General features: G+C 34.8%; 1 protein-coding gene across 2 annotated transcripts in view; it reads left to right on the top strand.

Moving 5' to 3' along the window:
- BMPR2 (bone morphogenetic protein receptor type 2) overlaps nucleotides 1-10,932 on the top strand; it is a 154,111-nt gene extending 143,179 nt beyond the window's left edge. For both annotated transcript variants that reach the window (XM_006205197.4, XM_072961452.1), the window contains 2 exons: nucleotides 884-2,163; nucleotides 3,542-10,932. In XM_006205197.4, coding sequence (XP_006205259.1) covers nucleotides 884-2,163; nucleotides 3,542-3,792 — 1,531 coding nt within the window. In that variant the 3' untranslated portion in view covers nucleotides 3,793-10,932. The remainder of the gene's footprint in view (nucleotides 1-883; nucleotides 2,164-3,541) is intronic.
- The last annotated feature ends 7,291 nt before the right edge of the window (nucleotides 10,933-18,223 follow it).

Below are 18,223 nucleotides of genomic sequence, written 5' to 3'. Positions count from 1 at the left end.
ATCTTTCTCTGTCTGACTTATTTCACTTAGCATAATACCCTCTAGGTCCATACTGTTGTCACAAATGGCAGTATTTCATTCTTTTTTTATGGCTAAGAAGTATTCCATTGTACATACATACCACACCTTCTTTATCTGTTCATCTATCATTGGGCACTTGGGCTGCTTCCATATCTTGGCTTGGCTTTTATTTTTAAAATATGAAGGTATTACAGTGTGATGCTTATGAACTGCCACTTTCAAGGTGTGACAATGATATTGAAGAGCTTTTGATAACTGCAGAGCAGTTCTAAATCTTTGATTTTCGTTATCTGAGGGTCGTTCTGCCTTGTACCATAGGCTCTGGGACTTTCGTTGATATGGCTCGGCCTGAGGACGATATGTTTCATTGCTAGACTGTGCCTTTTACTGGAGCAGTTTGGAACAACCTAAAATTTTATGTTCTTTTTGCCATTTGGAACTTAACTGGTAACATATTTGTTGAGTAGCTACTATGTATCTAGAATTATGGGTGTAGAAACTTGAATTATGGGTCTTGAAACTTTATGTCTGATTATGCAAATATACAATTCACAAAGATATAATTGGTAATGTTGTAAAACTATAGGGGAAATTTTTTAAATTAATAACTCTTGTAAACCAAAATAATGAACATCTATAAAAATCATATCTAGATCCACATAGATTTTTTGGTAGGCTTTATGATTTAACCTTTAGCAAGTTATTGACACTTGATTATTTGATTAGAACTTTTAAATAACCTCTAGAGTAATGTAGGTTAAGAATAAAAAAGCAGTTCATACTTTAAAATCAGGGGTGTTAAACTTGGAGAGTCAGTTTGTCATAAATGTACATTCTCACTGTGGCACTTTTTTTCTTTAAGCAACCTGTCACATAATAGGCGTGTGCCAAAGATTGGCCCTTATCCAGATTATTCTTCTTCCTCATACATTGAAGACTCTATCCATCATACTGATAGCATCGTGAAGAATATTTCCTCCGAGCACTCGATGTCCAGTACACCTTTGACTATAGGGGAAAAGAACCGAAATTCAATTAACTATGAACGGCAACAAGCACAAGCTCGCATCCCTAGCCCTGAAACAAGTGTCACCAGCCTGTCCACCAACACAACAACCACAAATACCACTGGCCTCACTCCGAGCACTGGCATGACCACTATCTCTGAGATGCCATACCCAGATGAAACAAATCTGCATGCCACAAATGTTTCACAGCCAGTCGGGCCAACCCCTGTCTGCTTACAACTGACAGAAGAAGACTTGGAGACCAACAAGCTGGACCCAAAAGAAGTTGATAAAAACCTCAAGGAAAGTTCTGATGAGAATCTCATGGAGCATTCTCTTAAACAGTTCAGTGGGCCAGACCCACTGAGCAGTACCAGTTCCAGCTTGCTCTACCCGCTCATAAAGCTTGCAGTAGAAGTGACTGGACAGCAGGACTTCACACAAGCTGCCAATGGCCAAGCATGTTTAATTCCTGATGTCCCACCCGCTCAGATCTATCCTCTCCCCAAGCAACAGAACCTTCCTAAGAGACCTACTAGTTTGCCTTTAAACACCAAAAATTCAACAAAGGAACCCCGGCTGAAATTTGGCAGCAAGCACAAATCAAACTTGAAACAAGTAGAAACTGGAGTTGCCAAGATGAATACAATCAATGCTGCAGAACCTCATGTGGTAACGGTCACCATGAATGGTGTGGCAGGTAGGAACCACAGCGTTAACTCCCATGCTGCCACTACCCAGTATGCCAATGGAGTAGTACCATCTGGCCAGACAGCCAACACAGTGACACATAGAGCCCAAGAAATGCTGCAGAATCAATTCATTGGTGAGGACACCCGGCTGAATATTAATTCCAGTCCCGATGAGCATGAGCCTTTACTGAGACGAGAGCAGCAAGCTGGCCATGATGAAGGTGTTCTGGATCGTCTTGTGGACAGGAGGGAACGGCCACTGGAAGGCGGCCGAACTAATTCCAATAACAACAACAGCAATCCATTTTCAGAGCAAGAAGTTCTTACACAGGGTGTTCCAAGCACAGTAGCAGAGCCTGGACCATCAAAGCCCAGAAGAGCACAGAGGCCTAATTCTCTGGATCTGTCAGCCACAAATGTCCTTGATGGCAGCAGTTTGCAGTGTAAGTGGAGGGACTGTGTGATCTCTCCTTGTCTTTTGGGATCATTTACATAACTACTTAGCTAGAATCAGATTGTGTTTCAACTAGCAATTATTTACTTTTACCACTTTCGGAAATAAAATAAGCCGTTTCGTTGGACTTCAAAAGTAATTAGAGTGTTGTAAAGAAAAAAGTAGGGGGTTTTATGGTTGTTATTGATAATTAAAAAGTCAGTGTCACAATAAGCAGAATAATTACCAATTTAGTATTTGCCTTATGTAGAGCTGCTGGTTTATAATGCAATTCACATACTTGCTATGACTAGTTGAGATTAAGTACTCACCAGTCTAAAAGCTTCAAGTAAAATAATGTTAGTATAACTTGTGAAGCAGTTTGTTTAAGTTATTTCAACTTAATATCTTTTATATATATATATTTCAATTTAATATCTTTTATATACATTTATATTTTATTAGAAAAATCTTAATAAATCTTTCAAGTCCAGAGGAAATTTAGAAAAGTCACTAAAAAGAAACAATAAAGTTGTTCTTGGTTTTTAGCGTCATTTTTTCCAAGAGTTATGTGTTAAGTCTCCCACATGCCTATAGCATTGTGCTACGAGGCCCCTAGCAACTTAAACAAATAACTTGATACTTGGTTTATGGCCCTAACAGGATTATAACACAAAACAGGAGAGCTTACCAAAATCTTCAACAGTTATTATTATAAAAAAATGATTTCTCTTTTAGTCTGATAGCACTTATGGGGAAAAAAAGTCATGCTTTATGGTTGTTTTCAAAGACTCCAAAATGGGCTGAACAGATTCAGCTGTCAAAAATTAGTAGAATCTAGCCCATTGTTTGAGTGGCTTGTATTACAGAAAAGGTGACACTTTATGGCAGTATTCCACATCAGTAAAATGTCTTGTCAGTTATGGGAGGGGGAAATTACTAGAAAATTTGTACTCTAGTATTTGTGTAATTCTTCTGAAAAATATTATACGCCAAGTGCCTTTAAAATTTGCTGCAGTTTGAGTATGAAATAGAATGATTAAATGCATTCTGCGAAGTTCGAATTGCTACTAATAACCAAGGGATTTTACAATACAATTGAGAACTTGGAGTTTTCTTCTGTTTTTACTTTTTTGTGTTTTTCCTATATTTTCTTCCTTTCCATATGGAATAATCCTACCAGTTATAAAAACATTGGACTTAAAGAATTACAAAAATTAATTGGTTAGGTTTTGCCTGGAAAAATATTGCCTGGCATCATGAATTTCAAGAAACATCCATTAGCTCCTTCTGCAGACATCAGTTTGATCTCTTTTCCAGTTACAATTCTTTTTACTTTTTAATAGTTTCTCTATATATAGTTTATTTTTCTGCACTTTTATTTTCAGTAGGTGATTCATCGCAAGATGGCAAATCAGGATCTGGTGAAAAGATCAAGAAACGTGTGAAAACTCCTTATTCTCTTAAGCGGTGGCGCCCCTCCACCTGGGTCATCTCCACTGAACCACTGGACTGTGAGGTCAACAACAATGGCAAAGACAGGGCAGTTCATTCCAAATCTAGCACTGCTGTGTACCTTGCAGAAGGAGGCACTGCCACAACAATGGTGTCTAAAGATATAGGGATGAACTGCCTGTGAAACGTCTCAAGCTTATGAAAGGAAATTATTTTTTGCATTGTTTAAACATGCAGAAGACATTAAAAAAAAAAACTGCTTTATCCTCCTGTCAGTATCCCCTCCCACCCCTGCAACAAGGACTTGCTTTAAATAGATTTCAGCTATGCAGAAAAAATTTAGCTTATGCTTCCATATTTTTTAATTTTGTTTTTTTAAGTTTTGCACTTTTGTTTAGTCTTGCTAAAGTTATATTTGTCTGTTATGACCACAGAATTATATGTGTGTGTATCAAAAGTGGTCTCAAAATATTTTTTTAAGAAAAAAAGCAAAAACAATGTATTGCTGATAATCAGTTTGGACCAGTTTCTAAAGGTCATTAAAACAGAAGCAAACTAAGACAGGTTTGACTGCAGTGGTGTCTGGTATCCATGTATTATTCCTGGGCACAAGCTAGTTTATATGTTGATACGTTCCTGAACATATTATCTGATGGACATTTTTTTCTCTTGCGTTTTGTTTGAACGTGCAATAGTCTATAGGCCACAAATAAGCTTTCTTGTAAGGTCTCTTCCTAACAGAGCACACATTCTTCCATGATATGAACATTTTTCTCGCCCATCCTCCATCATGTTGGCAGGTCAGTTCTATGACAGTGAATTTTTGCACAAGAGAAAGCAGCTACCTGATTTCTTGCTTTCTCTCTCCTTATGGAGAATGCAGAAACATTGTCTCAAAGGGCTCTGAAGAAGGAACTACCAAACCTAATTTGAAATGCCATTTCTTTTATCCTTCCAAATCCTAAACATTTCCTTCCAGGCATTTTAATAAACATATTTGGTTCTGGTTTTGGAAGTTCATAAGAGCATAGAACAAAGTAGAGTAAGTCAAATGTTAGCTGTTTTCCATTTTATTTTATTTTTTATATGTGTTCCTGTTCCACATTCATTTATTTAAGAAGCACATTTTTATCAGAAAACTTATAGAGCTATACTTATATGGAATTTTTTAAGTAGGTAGATGGTTAAGACAGTATAGTATTATAGCCTTCATTCTCTGAATAGGCCATGTTTGACTCAAATAAAATTACATCCTGTTTAAGATAACTTTAAAAGTAATTCATAGTTTTAAACCTGCAGTATCTTTTTTATTCTTTTCCCAAGCAAAGCCTGGTAACTTTATCTGAAAATAATTCCTCTTCCCATGACCTAAAACACTGTGTGGAAAAATCATTCAACTGGCATGCCAAATCCCTGTGGAAGGAAGGATTGCTGCCAAACTTATCATTTTTAAGCAGACTGAGACTTACCTCTGTCTTTTCAAAACTGTGTGTTTCTTTACTAATTCTATTTTCATAATTTTTCCTTTTGCCAGTTTTTCATGTCATCTTTGATATGTGAGTAGCATTTATTACTTATATTAGAATGTACCTTTTAGTGATAATGTGTTATATGTTCAAATCATTTTTTTTTTAAAGCTTCCCTTGCTTCTTTCATTACTGGTAATTGTCTTTAAAACAACCTCTGCATGTTTTTTAAATAAAGCACTTTATGTCAAATAAGGGACTTTTTTTTATAAGCACAAATTATTTTCTTTCAATTTGCAAACAATGATGGTCTCACTTATTTTTTTCAGATTCTCAGAGAACTTCCTAGATGTTATTAGTTAATTTCTAAGATTTCTCTGGGAGATTAAAAGCTAAGAGGAAAACTTGAATCCCCAAATTCCTGATTTAGGTTTTTTCCTGGACAATATTTTCTCACTCATATTTCTCTATTTGCATCATTTAGCTAAAGACAGGCCTAAATTTCCGTTTACTCTCCAAAATACTTATGACTTACTTGTGCATAAGGCTTCTTTTGTTTGCTGTCGGTGGTGATCTTATAAAACTAGATGTTACAACATTTATCATTTATTCAGCTAAATTGCTAAACAGGATTTTGAATTCTTTGAATTAAGATTATCTTGCTAGTGCCCAGGATTTCCACCTTTTATGTTTTATTGACCCTTCTCTTGATTCAGACTTTTAACATATTTTTCATACACCTGGAATAAAATTTTCTTATTTAGTTATTTTCTAATCTATGTAATGAATTATTTATATCTTTCCTAGTAAATTTTCATTTAGTTCTCTTGCTTTTCAGTGTATTTCAACTATATTTCAGCATACTTAAAAAAAATTGTAAGACATCTTTGAATCAAAATAAATTATATTTCTTCTCCAATTGGAAGCATCAAGGATAAATGACCATTTGAGGTCTAACTGATCTTTTCCTGACAGAAGAAGAGTTCTCTTATGTTCTACTACACTGTTTGGGCCAGTTAATTGTAAGTTTTCCTGCAGTTTTTTGATGTTTAATAATAATATGCTTTCAAAAATTGATATACCAAATTAAAAGAACTCCTTATAGTTTCCCATTTCATGCAAGCATGTTAAACAAATAATATCCTTTCCCCAGTCTTTTATTAGTAGACTCTTGAAAAGATAGAGTATAGATCATTTTATTAAATTTTAAATCCAGTTGCACATCAGACTGATTTACTGTTAGAATCCGTTAATATACAAGCAAGCAAAATCACTTAAAATACTCATTTGCTAACTTTATTTATCTAGTGTTTCTTAAAGCTAATATTTAATTACTATCACAAAATTTTGCATGTAGAAAAGCATTTGGGTCCCTTTGAATAAAAGTTCATTTGTTAAATGAAAAAATATTAAAATTCAACCATTAAAGTATTGCAACCTTAAAAGTATCATAATAGGTAATCAAAGTCTGCTATTAATTCCGTTAACTATGCTAATTATATACCAGAACTAAGTCATCGAAAGAAGTTGATTTGAATTCAGTTGAGACAAAATGACTTAATTATAACTCCTAAAAATGTTTCCTGTTTTTAAATGCATAATTGGGAGGGGAACATATCAGTGTAAAAAGTTATAGGGAAAGGAAAGGAGTAGAGTAATACTCATTGGCAGTTTATTACAAACCAAATGCTGTGGTGTGCGTACATTATCTCTTTTACTCCTCACAGCAACCATATGAGGATTATAGTTAATATTCCCGCTTTACAGATGGGAAAACTGAAGCTGAGAGAAGTTAAGTAATTTGCCCGAGGTCCACATCTAATAGGCAAAGCTGAGATTTTAACCTCGCTTGGTCTCTTCACATCTCTCATCCACACCAAACTGCCTACACACTGTACAACAGGATGTGTAATGTGCTGATGTTTTGTAAGACATTCAGCATTAAACTCCAGCATAATTGTGGTTTGTGTATAAGCCAAACCGGATACCTTAATGACTTTAGAAGTTAGGTGAACACAAGAAGACTCGTAGACATGTCTATGCTCATTGTTGCTTGAGAAATTACTAATTCAAGACAAAGTTGAGTTCCACATCTGCCATCATGAATCTTAAAATCTCACTTCTCTTCACTCTTGACATTCTTATATTGCAGAACTAAAGGTAAGGTAAATATTATGGGAAAAATGAAGGTGGCTTGTGGGAACAAAGACTTTTTCCTAAACTGATTCCCTACTTGACTTGGTGAAATTAATTTAATGTGGACTTTCAATCTCATCACTTTCACTTCATTTTGAAATTTCTGCTTTTACTTACTTTAGAAAATTCTACAATCCAGAGAACTAATGTCCTTTTTATAAATCAGTTTGAATAGCTTCCTTCCATGTTTCTACTTGCTCCAGAAAATGTATGTTGGTTCTGAATGTGAAAAGAGTTAAAAGAAAGGTAGAAACACTCAAGTAAGTGTGTTTCAGTGGGAATTATCACAAAATTTGAGAAGTATTTTTCTTTAAAATATTTTCTAATTTGTCTTCTAAAGCTAAACGAAGTACCTGGTAGGCTACATCTATTCAGTGAATTTTCCATTGTGTCTTCAAAGTCATTTAAAAACGGGAAAAAATTTTCAACAAACTTTTTGCTTTTTTTTCTTATTTATAAAAATGACTGTTTCATTGGAGGTACTTAGCTCCAGGAATGTGAGATTGCATTCTATTTCCATATAACCTTTCATAAATGTATGTTACTTACTACCAGTCATATGTAGGTTATTACATAACTACTCACAGACTACTTTATGTATTACTCTATCTTCCAAGTTAACTTCTTAAACTTAGAAACACTGACCCATGTGTTAGCTAATTATCTAGACCAATTATCCTAGAAATTGTGTAACACTCCCACATATACCCCAGGAGTCTTTTTCAGACTGGAATGTTTCTAGATATTCATTCCTTTACTGTCAGTTTTCTCTTCAGCAGATAAAAGTGCATTTTAACTTTTAGATTCTGAACTATGCAAACTTTAGCCAAAAACAACCTTGCATGATCCATTCCTAAGTATACTCCTTGATTAAGTAACTGGCAAATCACTGTTTGAGCTAATTTACACAAATTATTATCAAAAGAAGGCTCTTCTACAGGTTCCCAGATTAAACTAACATACACAAGAAGAGGAAATCCCAGGGCACTCATGCAACTACCCATTACTTTCCTTACTTCACCTCTTAGTTTCTGTCTCATTTACTCTGTCCCTTGGTTGTCTGACTTGAAATCTGTCAAGAAGTTTTCTTCATATCTAATCTGCTTCTTTCCTGTTTCATTTTATATCTGTTTCTCTTATCCAGTAGTAAAGTGAAAGAGTAGCTTATCATCTCAAATGTTGTCTTTCTTCAGTATGCTTCAGGCTTCTCAACATCTAAGTCAAGTTTTCAGACTAAATTGCTTTGGTTCCTTTAGCATTATCTCCTCAGTCTTTTTTTAATAACTATGTCTAAGAACACTTAAAATATTTTGTTATATTCAAATTCATTACTCTAGTTAAGTAATAGTTCAGTAGGATAGAATTGAGAATTAATATGTTTACCATTTGACAGTGGATCCAACCATCAGATTGTCAGCAAATCAGCACTTAATTTAAGTTTGTATTATCTAACATTTTCTATTGTGGAGTTTTACGATTTTATATTCTCATTAGTTATTACTAAAAAGCCATGCATACAGAATTGTTTATCATTTTACTATTAAATTTTAAAATCTTTATTGTAGCAAGCTTAGCATTATGATTGAACCACATTTTACATACTTCTTTGTATCAAATATTAAACACAAAATGCAAGATTAACTTTCAAAAGCAAGCCCAACAATAATCAGTTTTTATCTGTGTACATTTTTGCAGACCACTTTTGAAATACTCATCATTGTTTTGCAACATAGACTGGACTATAAAAACTTTAACTTTTAAGTGACTGGTTAAAATTGAGTGTTTGTGCATATGAAGAAAAATGTAGGATTCTCTCTCATGACTGATGACATTTTAAAAGTAAATATTTCAGAAGAATTTATGCTGTGTATTAAATTATGCCCAAAATAAATCTATAATATCTTGAAAATTCTAATTCCATTATTACTGTGATGTTTGTAGTGTTACTATTAAACATTATAACATTCATTTTTAAACTTAATTTGAAACCCAGATTTTAAAATGTGGGTAAGAGAGAAGGAATCATTAGAAATGTATCATTTTGGGTGTCCAGTTTATGATTGATTTTTTTAAACAAATTATACTGTATTTTAAACTGCAACTTTTTTTTAATGTTTTGAAAGGCAACATGTGAGGTTCTTTTCCATTTTATTTGTTCTTTTATGTTTTAGTTCACTCAATAGACATAATATTACTTAAAAACTCAGGGTCCCTTTCAACCCTTTGCACACTGAAAAACTTCAATTGGTAGTAAACAAGCAATTAGATCCAGATTTAAAATGTTTGTTGCACACACAATTCATGTAATGTTTTCTCTTTTGATTTGACCTAATTTATGTAGATACATCAGATTTCAGTAATCATAAAAAGTTGTCCAGTTCTATAATTACTGACTCAACTAATTGGCTACATGTTGCAGCACATTTAGGCCTTAGAGCTGAAACACCATCTTCAAACCATTTCTGTTCTTTGGGTAAGTGGTTCTGCATGATGGGACAAATCATGTCATTTTACTTTGTTTTTTAATGGGAGAACTTGATAAAGAAGTTCCTCTGATAAAATTTTCTCAAGAGGTAATTTAGCATTATTAAACTATCTTCTAAAAGTGAATTAGTGAGTTTATAGGTTTAGTAATACCTTGGGTGGTTTTGCGAAGGTAACCTATGGTAACCTATTTATCACGTTGTGAGATCCAAATAGAATTTTTCTTTCAGACAAGTTCAGGCTCCAAATTGGTATGCTGTATACTTAATGTCCTTGTAGTGAAGTTATTTGTAACCAGTCTCTTGTCTCAGGCTCTCCACCTTATGACCAGTCCTCTGAAGTGTGATAGGGAAACATTTTTAAAGAAGAATACTAAAAGATTCAGTTAATTCAAAGATAGATCCTGGTTTAACACTGAATTGCTTGGCTTCTGTGGCTTTTCTTTTTCTGGTCACATTTATTTATTTAAACAGTTTTTGTATGCCTTGTCATGTTTCCATGGAGATTATATTGTATAAGTGTTTGTATAAGCTGGAATCATCCTTAATTTTCTGTTGATAATTTTTCAAATGAAAATAAGTGGATAATTGTAAAAATACACTAACTCTTATGGTGTTGTAGTAGCTGAAACATGGAAATGTGTAGCTGCCGTGCTTTTTCTGAATGGACAGGAGAAACATAAGCTACAGAGTTTTCACTTCTGAGGATGCTTTTCTAGAAAAAGAAAGGCTGAAAAATATTGCAGTTCCTCAGAACCCTCTTTCTTGTTAACGGGTATCTTTTGTTGGTGTGTTTTGCTCTTACATTACCAATAGAATATCATATATGAATTTATGAATAATTACTTTCAGTTATTTTGCTTTTGTATAAGCCGTCTGAGACCTTGCTATGCTGTATAAGTTGTGTTTGATGGATCGGTGTGAGTATGAAATAAAGCAAATCACTTTTCTTTTGTATTCTCTATGGATGCCACTATGAAAGCTGACATTAAGCCACTAAAGAGTTTTCTATGAATAATTGTAAGTAAATGCTTTGATATATATAAACCTAAATAAAAAGATTGTATTGATACAGAGACATTGGAGAAGGAGATTTTAAGACAGTTCTTTAGGTTTAAAAAAGGCTTGCTGTAAAATGGTGCATTATTCCACTTATTAAAGATCATATTAATGACAACAGTGATTGCATCTTTTGATTTTATGAAGTCACCAGAAATTATGATTGTTAGGGTGATATTTTAGGTGTTTGTACCAGAAGAGTAAATGTCCCATCTAATATGACTTTAATTACTGTCTGATACATAAAAAAAACATTATAATAGCAATTGCACACTAAACACCAGGCATGGCGTTAGTTTATTTTACATATGTTGATAATTCTGATAGCAATTGTACAAAATGCGTATTATCCCCATTTTATAAATTAAAAAACTGTGGCTCAGAAAAGTTAAACACCTTGCCCAAAGCCATGGAACTGGTAAAAGTGAGATTCGAATGTATTTTCCATTTTGCTTTAAACTACAGTTTTCAATTTCTGACCATACCAAAAGAAACTCAAAAATAAAAACGAAAATGACCCAGTGTTTAAATAAAGTAGCCAGGAATATACGTGAAGCAATTTGAGGCTGCTGAAAAGTTACCAGTTACCAAAACAACAATCCATATTGGTGTGCCATTTCATTTGTACTTCACATCATCAAATAATCTTTGCAGTTGGAACTTTGTATTTTTAGAAGGGCTTGTTGAAATGGAACAAGAGTTTATGAAGGCAACACATTGTTTCAACTCTAGACTAATTCAGTATATTAGGTAAGTGTCCTGAAGGAGGAGCCACAGGACCACCACTTTTTTAAAGAGTGCTGGACTACCCTTGACTAGATGCCAAAGGAATTTTTGCTTGAGGAAAAGCATAGTCTACTCTCGTAGGCTCTGTTGTCACTTTAAATAATATTGTAGGGATAGTAGGTTGGGGGTGCCTTTTTCATTTTGATTCACATGATCAGCCTTACAATGTAATATTATATTACAGGGTAGTGTTGCATTCCTCTGCATAACCCACTGTTTAATATTCAAGATGATAACAAAGTGTTCTTAGAGAAAATATGATGACCTGGGAAAATGTGTAATAATGACCTGTTTAACCTTTTAATGATGACTTATACAAGCAAAATTATTCTCATTTACACCTATACCTATCCAACCCACCTTTCCAGTTTACATCTTTCTCTGCAAAGGACAAACTTAGAAACTGACTCTTTATTCTCTAGTGTTTTTCAATTTAAAGGTCAAATTCCATATCTGGGCAGTTTTCATTTTATTGGTATAATGTATTATTCACTTTTTTGAAATTGAATAGGTATTGCTGTACTGAGAGATACCAAAGAGGATGATATGATTCCTGCACCCTAGGAACTTAAGCCATCTTGTGGAAGAGAGAAGGCCTGCCCCAAAAAAGGTTACCTCCAAGCAAGATGACATGTAAGTGCCCAAATGAGTGGTAAACTATATGCTCAGTATGTGAAGAACCAAGGAAGACTTCAGTGAGGAAATGATTATTGTGCAGGGTCTTGGAAGGACAGGTGGGATTTCAATAGGAAAAATGAAGGCAGAATATACCAAGTGGCCAGAGATAAGAGCCAATAGGGACTGGAAATAAAGCAGAACATGTAGATCCAAACAGATAGTAAGACTTTTGAAAGCTAGACCTAGGTTCTGGACTTGCTGCCATAGACAGTAGGGAAACCAATGTTTCCAAGGAAGGAGAGACCTTGATAGAAGTCATTTGAAGTTGGGACTGAAAGGTGTGCAGGGTAGACCAGAAAGGAGAATGACTGGACTAGGGGCATGAGAGAAGCAAACAAAATGCAATTTCACTCGTGACCAGTCAGTTCCTTTTTCGAAGGGGCACCAAAAAATTTTTGAACATCTATTGTATAGCAAGCACTGCAGTAGGAGATAAAAGACACAGGCCACCCTCAAATTGCTCACAGTAGATTTGGAGAAAATTACAGTACAGATTGTAAGTATTGTGACAGCATGAAAACTAAGGGTATTATGGGTGTACATGGCAAGGATACCTAATCCAGTCTTACTGAGTCAGAGGCAATTTCTCCTTTTGAGACAACTTTCCTGTCTTAAAATGTAAGTAGGAATTAGCTAAGAGATGAGCAGTGGCCGTCTTAGTAGAAGTTGCAGCACCCACTACACCCTAGAGGCCAGAGATGGTGGAGTTTTTCTGGGGGTGGGAGGATGTTATACGGGAATAGAGTTTGGGGTGTTAAGTGAAAGTATGGAGAGAGATGACCCAGAGAAACCCAGATGACCCAGGTGGGACTACATCACAGAAGGACTAGCATAATATGCTAGGAGTTTGGATGTATCTGGAAGTCAGTGGAAGGATTCAAGCAGGGAAGTTTCAAATTAGGTATCTCAGCTGGTGTATAAAAAATGGATTGAGAGGTATCACCTCACACCAGTCAGAATGGCCATCATTCAAATGTGCACAAAGATAAATGCTGGAGAGGCTATGGAGAAAGAGAACTCTCCTATATCATTAGTGGGAATGTACTTTGGTGCAGCCATTATGAAAAACAGTATGGAGATTCTTCAAAAGACTAAAAATTCACTTACCATATGATCCAGCAATCCCACTCCTGGGCATATATCCAAAGGGAACCTTAATTCAAAAAGATACATGCACCCCAATGTTCATAGCAGCACTATTTACAATAGCCAAGACATGGAAACAACCTAAATGTCCATCGACAGATGACTGGATAAAGAAGATGTGGTATATTTATACAATGGAATACTACTCGGCCATAAAAAATAAAATAATGCCATTTGCAGCAACATGGATGGACCTGGAGATCGTCATTCTCAGTGAAGTAAGCCAGAAAGAAAAAGAAAAATACCATATGATATCACTTCTATGTGGAATCTTAAAAAAAAAAAAGACAAACTTATTCACAAAACAGAAAAAGATTCACAGATATAGAAAACAAACATGGTTATCAGAGGGGTAAGAGGGTGAGAAGGAATAAATTGGTAGTTTGAGATTTGCAGATACTAACTAATGTATATAAAATAGATAAACAAGTTTATACTGTATAGCACAGGGAACTATATTCAGTATCTTATAACTTACAGTGAAAAAGAATATGAAAAGGAATATATGTATGTTCATGTATGACTGAAGCATTATGTTGGACACCAGAAATTGACACAACATTGTAAACTGACTGTATACTTCAATAAAAATATATATATTTGAGGGGAAAAAAAGAATGGATTGAGAGTGAGGAAGTTGAGTATAGAAACAGAAACTAGTGTGGCACTGGTGAGAGATAATGATAACCTAAACCAAGGTTGAGTCAGTGATGCTAAGGAAAAGGAAGCAGATTGGATCAGGGTTAAAGAGGAACCTCAAGGAATGTGCAGTTCACAGAGGAATCTGCCTTTATAGTTTTAAAAATAGAACAATTTTGACATCGTGTGTTCAAATTTTTGGTTCCACATATATGGGCAGACACCTTTCACCTATTATCTGTAGAACTGTTTCAAGAACACAGCCTTCCCTGAGGGAACTCACATACAAGTTACATTTGATCTTTTTGACCGAGTGCCTTATTAGACCAACTTGTTGCACGTAGTATTGTACTAGGATATTTTGGGGTCACCCTGTTCTCCTTCTATAAAAATGAGTATCAAAAGCAGCCTTAAAAGGAACAACAGCAACAAAAAGATACCCTAAAATGATGGGCAGTGGAAAGATAGGAGGTTGGGTTGATTGTAGATATGTGATCTTCCAAGAAGAGCTACCCTTCTCCTGCCTGATGCTTCCCTCTCCCGACTATTCCTCAACCAGAATCACTTCTCAATCCTGGAGCACTTCTTTCCTTCTCTACTTAATTAGAAAGGATAGAAAAACCCAGAAACTATTTCCTAGTCAAGGAAACAAGCATCCCAAATGAGTGATTTTTTTTTGTAACTGTGATAAATGGGGTAAGTAAGAGGGAAGTTTTCTTTGCTTAGCAAACTTTTCATAGATTGAACCAATCAATAATTTATAAAAGATGACAGAGAAAATACAACATCTAAGGAAATATATTTAAGAAAACAAATTATTCTCTTTAGATGTAATGCAGAACTTCAGAACTATCTGGGTTTTTTTTAAGTAAAAGTTTTATTTAGTTTTTAAAGTAAATAATTTAATAAAATAAATTTATTAAACTCATTTCTCCATGATACCAATGATGCCCTCTGGGAGTGACATCTTCTCCCATCTATAAAATTTAAAAAATTATTCAGTAAAACTTTGAAGCAAAACCTCTTACATCTGTCTCCTTCTCCTAACTCCCACTGTACCTTCTTAACTGTTTCAGAACCTCTCTGTCAGCTGTTACGCATTTGTCTTCTGTTTAAGTCTCTGTTAGGCATTTAAATCTTCCTTTTTTTGTTTTTTCTCTACTCCCAGCAATTTTATACTCTGCCGCCAATCATCTTGTCAGTACTCTTACCAGGTTCCCAATGGTTTGTGTTCCTTGACCTGAAGTTCTAAGTCTACCATGCGTCAGCCGCTTCCTTTCCAGCCTCACCTTCCGCCACTTGACCCTATAGTTTATAGCTACTTGTTTATCTCCTTACTAGATTGTCAGACTTTTGCTTCAGGGAGGAAGTCTTACCAGTTTTTTCTCTCTCTGAAGTACCAACTTTGATTGATATGCTGACACCAAAATGTTCTTTTTAAAAATGTCAAAGTAGACTCTCACCTAACTTCTATTAATCAGGCTTCTTAGTCCATCTGAGTTCTCTATATGAAAGTAATTTAACTACAGGCCATTTAGTAAGTTATTTTGTGAGATATGTGGCACATCTGTAGGGTTAAAATTGACCACAATGATAAGCACTGAAAAATTGTGTGGATATGCTTTATAGAGAGAGAGAGAGAGAATTTCAAATAAATGAGTACCAGTATTACCCATAAACTACATTCAGCAAGCATGGTTTTAGAGTGAGTTAGATTAAGTGGGTTTGGAAAATAGGTCCTCAGTTAAATGCTTTTATCCTTTTGTTTTTTACTGTAGTGTTTTTCTCTACTTTTTTCAGTCACGTTAATAAAACAGTAATATTACTGTTTTCAGGTAACCAGCAGCAAGTCTGTGCGCCACCTTAACCACCAGGCGGCTCTCTTATTTCATGTTCAAAGAACTAGAGGCCTCTCCAATTCTTTTCAACGTCTTGATGCCTTTAGTCAAATTTGGTTCATAGTGTTTATTTATTGATTATGAATAATAAGCAGGACAGGCTCTTGAAAACCATTTACATTAGAACAGTTCACTGTTTTTCGTTGGCTGAGAAAGTTTGAGCTACTAGGCAGAAAGCCTGTAGATCATCCCTTCTCTCCAGAAGAAACACAAATACCAAAGCCAGGACTTAATAAACGTGACCTTGTCATGATCTCACTATAGTCCTGCAGTGAAATGTAGTTTACAATTCCTGAGACCTTGTAAGAGGTGTCTAATCCAGAGTTGTTTGAATATTTTCATGGAACACTGGCATTTGCTAGAATTCTGTCAAAGTTTAGCAAAGTTCTCTGATGGCATTTTATAAGCAAAGTTAGGTTAAGATTTTTTTTTAACTATTTTTACTTTGGCTTTCTTGATATTTAATTTTTTGAGGAAATAATTTCTGATTATTTTCCTCCTTATATTTTTCTTCTTTCTGAGTATTTTTTACCTGAAAATTCCATGCTTGTCAATATTCAGGATTGTTGGTCAGCCTTCAGTATTACTTTATAAATTATCATAAGAAGGAAAAGAACGTATAATTTTTTCTAATACTATAAAGCTTTTTTATGTCTTTAGGTTTCCATTAAGATGCTTTAGATGTATAAACTGACGAGAAGTTCCCCAATTATAAGAACTTCTTTGGAAATTTTAGGTGGTAAATGAAGCTACTGATACCTCCTTTACTAAAGATGAAAATGAAACAGGGAGGGAAGAATGAGACATCACTACATATATCCTGATAAACCAAAATAGCCCATGTGATCAAGGGGTACTGAGTTAAAATAGATCACATCTGACTCAAATGTGACTTCAGGTTGCCCATTTCAGGAATGCAGGATAAATTTCAATATTATTTTGTCTTTTACCTAAACCTGAGTCACTATGTTCTCATGTTCTCAAAAGAGAAATTATTTTCCCCAACTTTCAAATCTTTTTGGATTTGAGGGCTGTTTCTACTGTAAGGTATTTCAAAACTTGCATGTGTTAAAAAAAAAAAACTTGCATGTGTTTTCAAACAGGGCCTCTTTCAACACGAAAATTCTTAGCAACATCAAGAATGATATCCTCACGTGGACTGTGTAAGCAAAAATCAAAAAGGGCAGTAATTGAATTTTGAATTGGGGGGGCTATCCTTTCAAAGAGATTTACACAAAAATATTTTTTATTACTCAGCCCAAAGCTGATTCGAAGAATTAAAATAAGAAACCAGAACCAGGACTCCGTTCATTCTCAGTGTGACTACAATTCTGGAAATAGCCTCTCCTAAAGTATGCAAAAGTTTACTAATTCATGGTCTATTTAGACCTTCCTCTTAATTAGTTTTGATTTTCTGTATCATTTCCATATCTGACATGCAAGAGGATAATACTTCAATCTCTATTCTCTAGGAAAGGAGTAAAAACAGGATGAACCAAGAGCTGAACTCAGCCAGCCAGCTGTGTTTATTTGGCCTGCATAATATTTAAAATGTGTTTTTATTTAAATGCCTTTTAGGTGGGATCTGGACTCTCCCCAAATCTAGCAATTCCTAAATGTCTTTTATCCAACAAGATTCACCCATTTATGCTCCCTTCCTAATCTTTGTAAGCTTGGTGTGGACTCCCTGTCTCAGGAATTTCCATCCCAAGCATAACATGGATATAAGGGCCTAGAGGAAATGCTAGGTATATTAGAATGAACTTGAGAGGAGAGGCAGCCCTGGCTAAAACTGTGAAGCAAGGCAGCTTGTGTGTTCTCTCCACTGATGAGCACTCTTCTATAGGAAGTCCACTGTTATTTCTCCATTCTTCCCCCAGATAGTGAGTAAATGGAAAGGAAATTAACCGTCATTTTAAAAAAGGAAGAAGTAAACACATTTATTAATCCCTCTTCCTTTTTAAGTGTCAAAATAATTAAATTGATTTGGACTCTGACTTTTTATTTTTTAAGATTACATTTTAACTAAAACAGACAAAGCAAGAACTTCCCTTTAATTCAAACAGTTCCTTGAATTTTTCAGATAAGCTCCACCCATTACAGCACTGATATCTCAAAGACGTGAGTCCACACCCAAAAGTCCTTTATAGCTGGGATTAGGGAACAATATTTCCTTGCCTATGTGTGTGCGTGTGTGTGTGACAGAGAGACATAAAGACAGAGAGACAGACATATTAAAACTGAGGAAACAGAATCAGGAACTG

Source organism: Vicugna pacos, chromosome 5 (assembly GCF_048564905.1).
Source record: "Vicugna pacos chromosome 5, VicPac4, whole genome shotgun sequence".
In the NCBI taxonomy this organism is placed as follows: domain Eukaryota; kingdom Metazoa; phylum Chordata; class Mammalia; order Artiodactyla; family Camelidae; genus Vicugna; species Vicugna pacos.
Note: the sequence above shows the minus strand (reverse complement) of the source record. Positions and strands in the feature narration are given on the sequence as shown.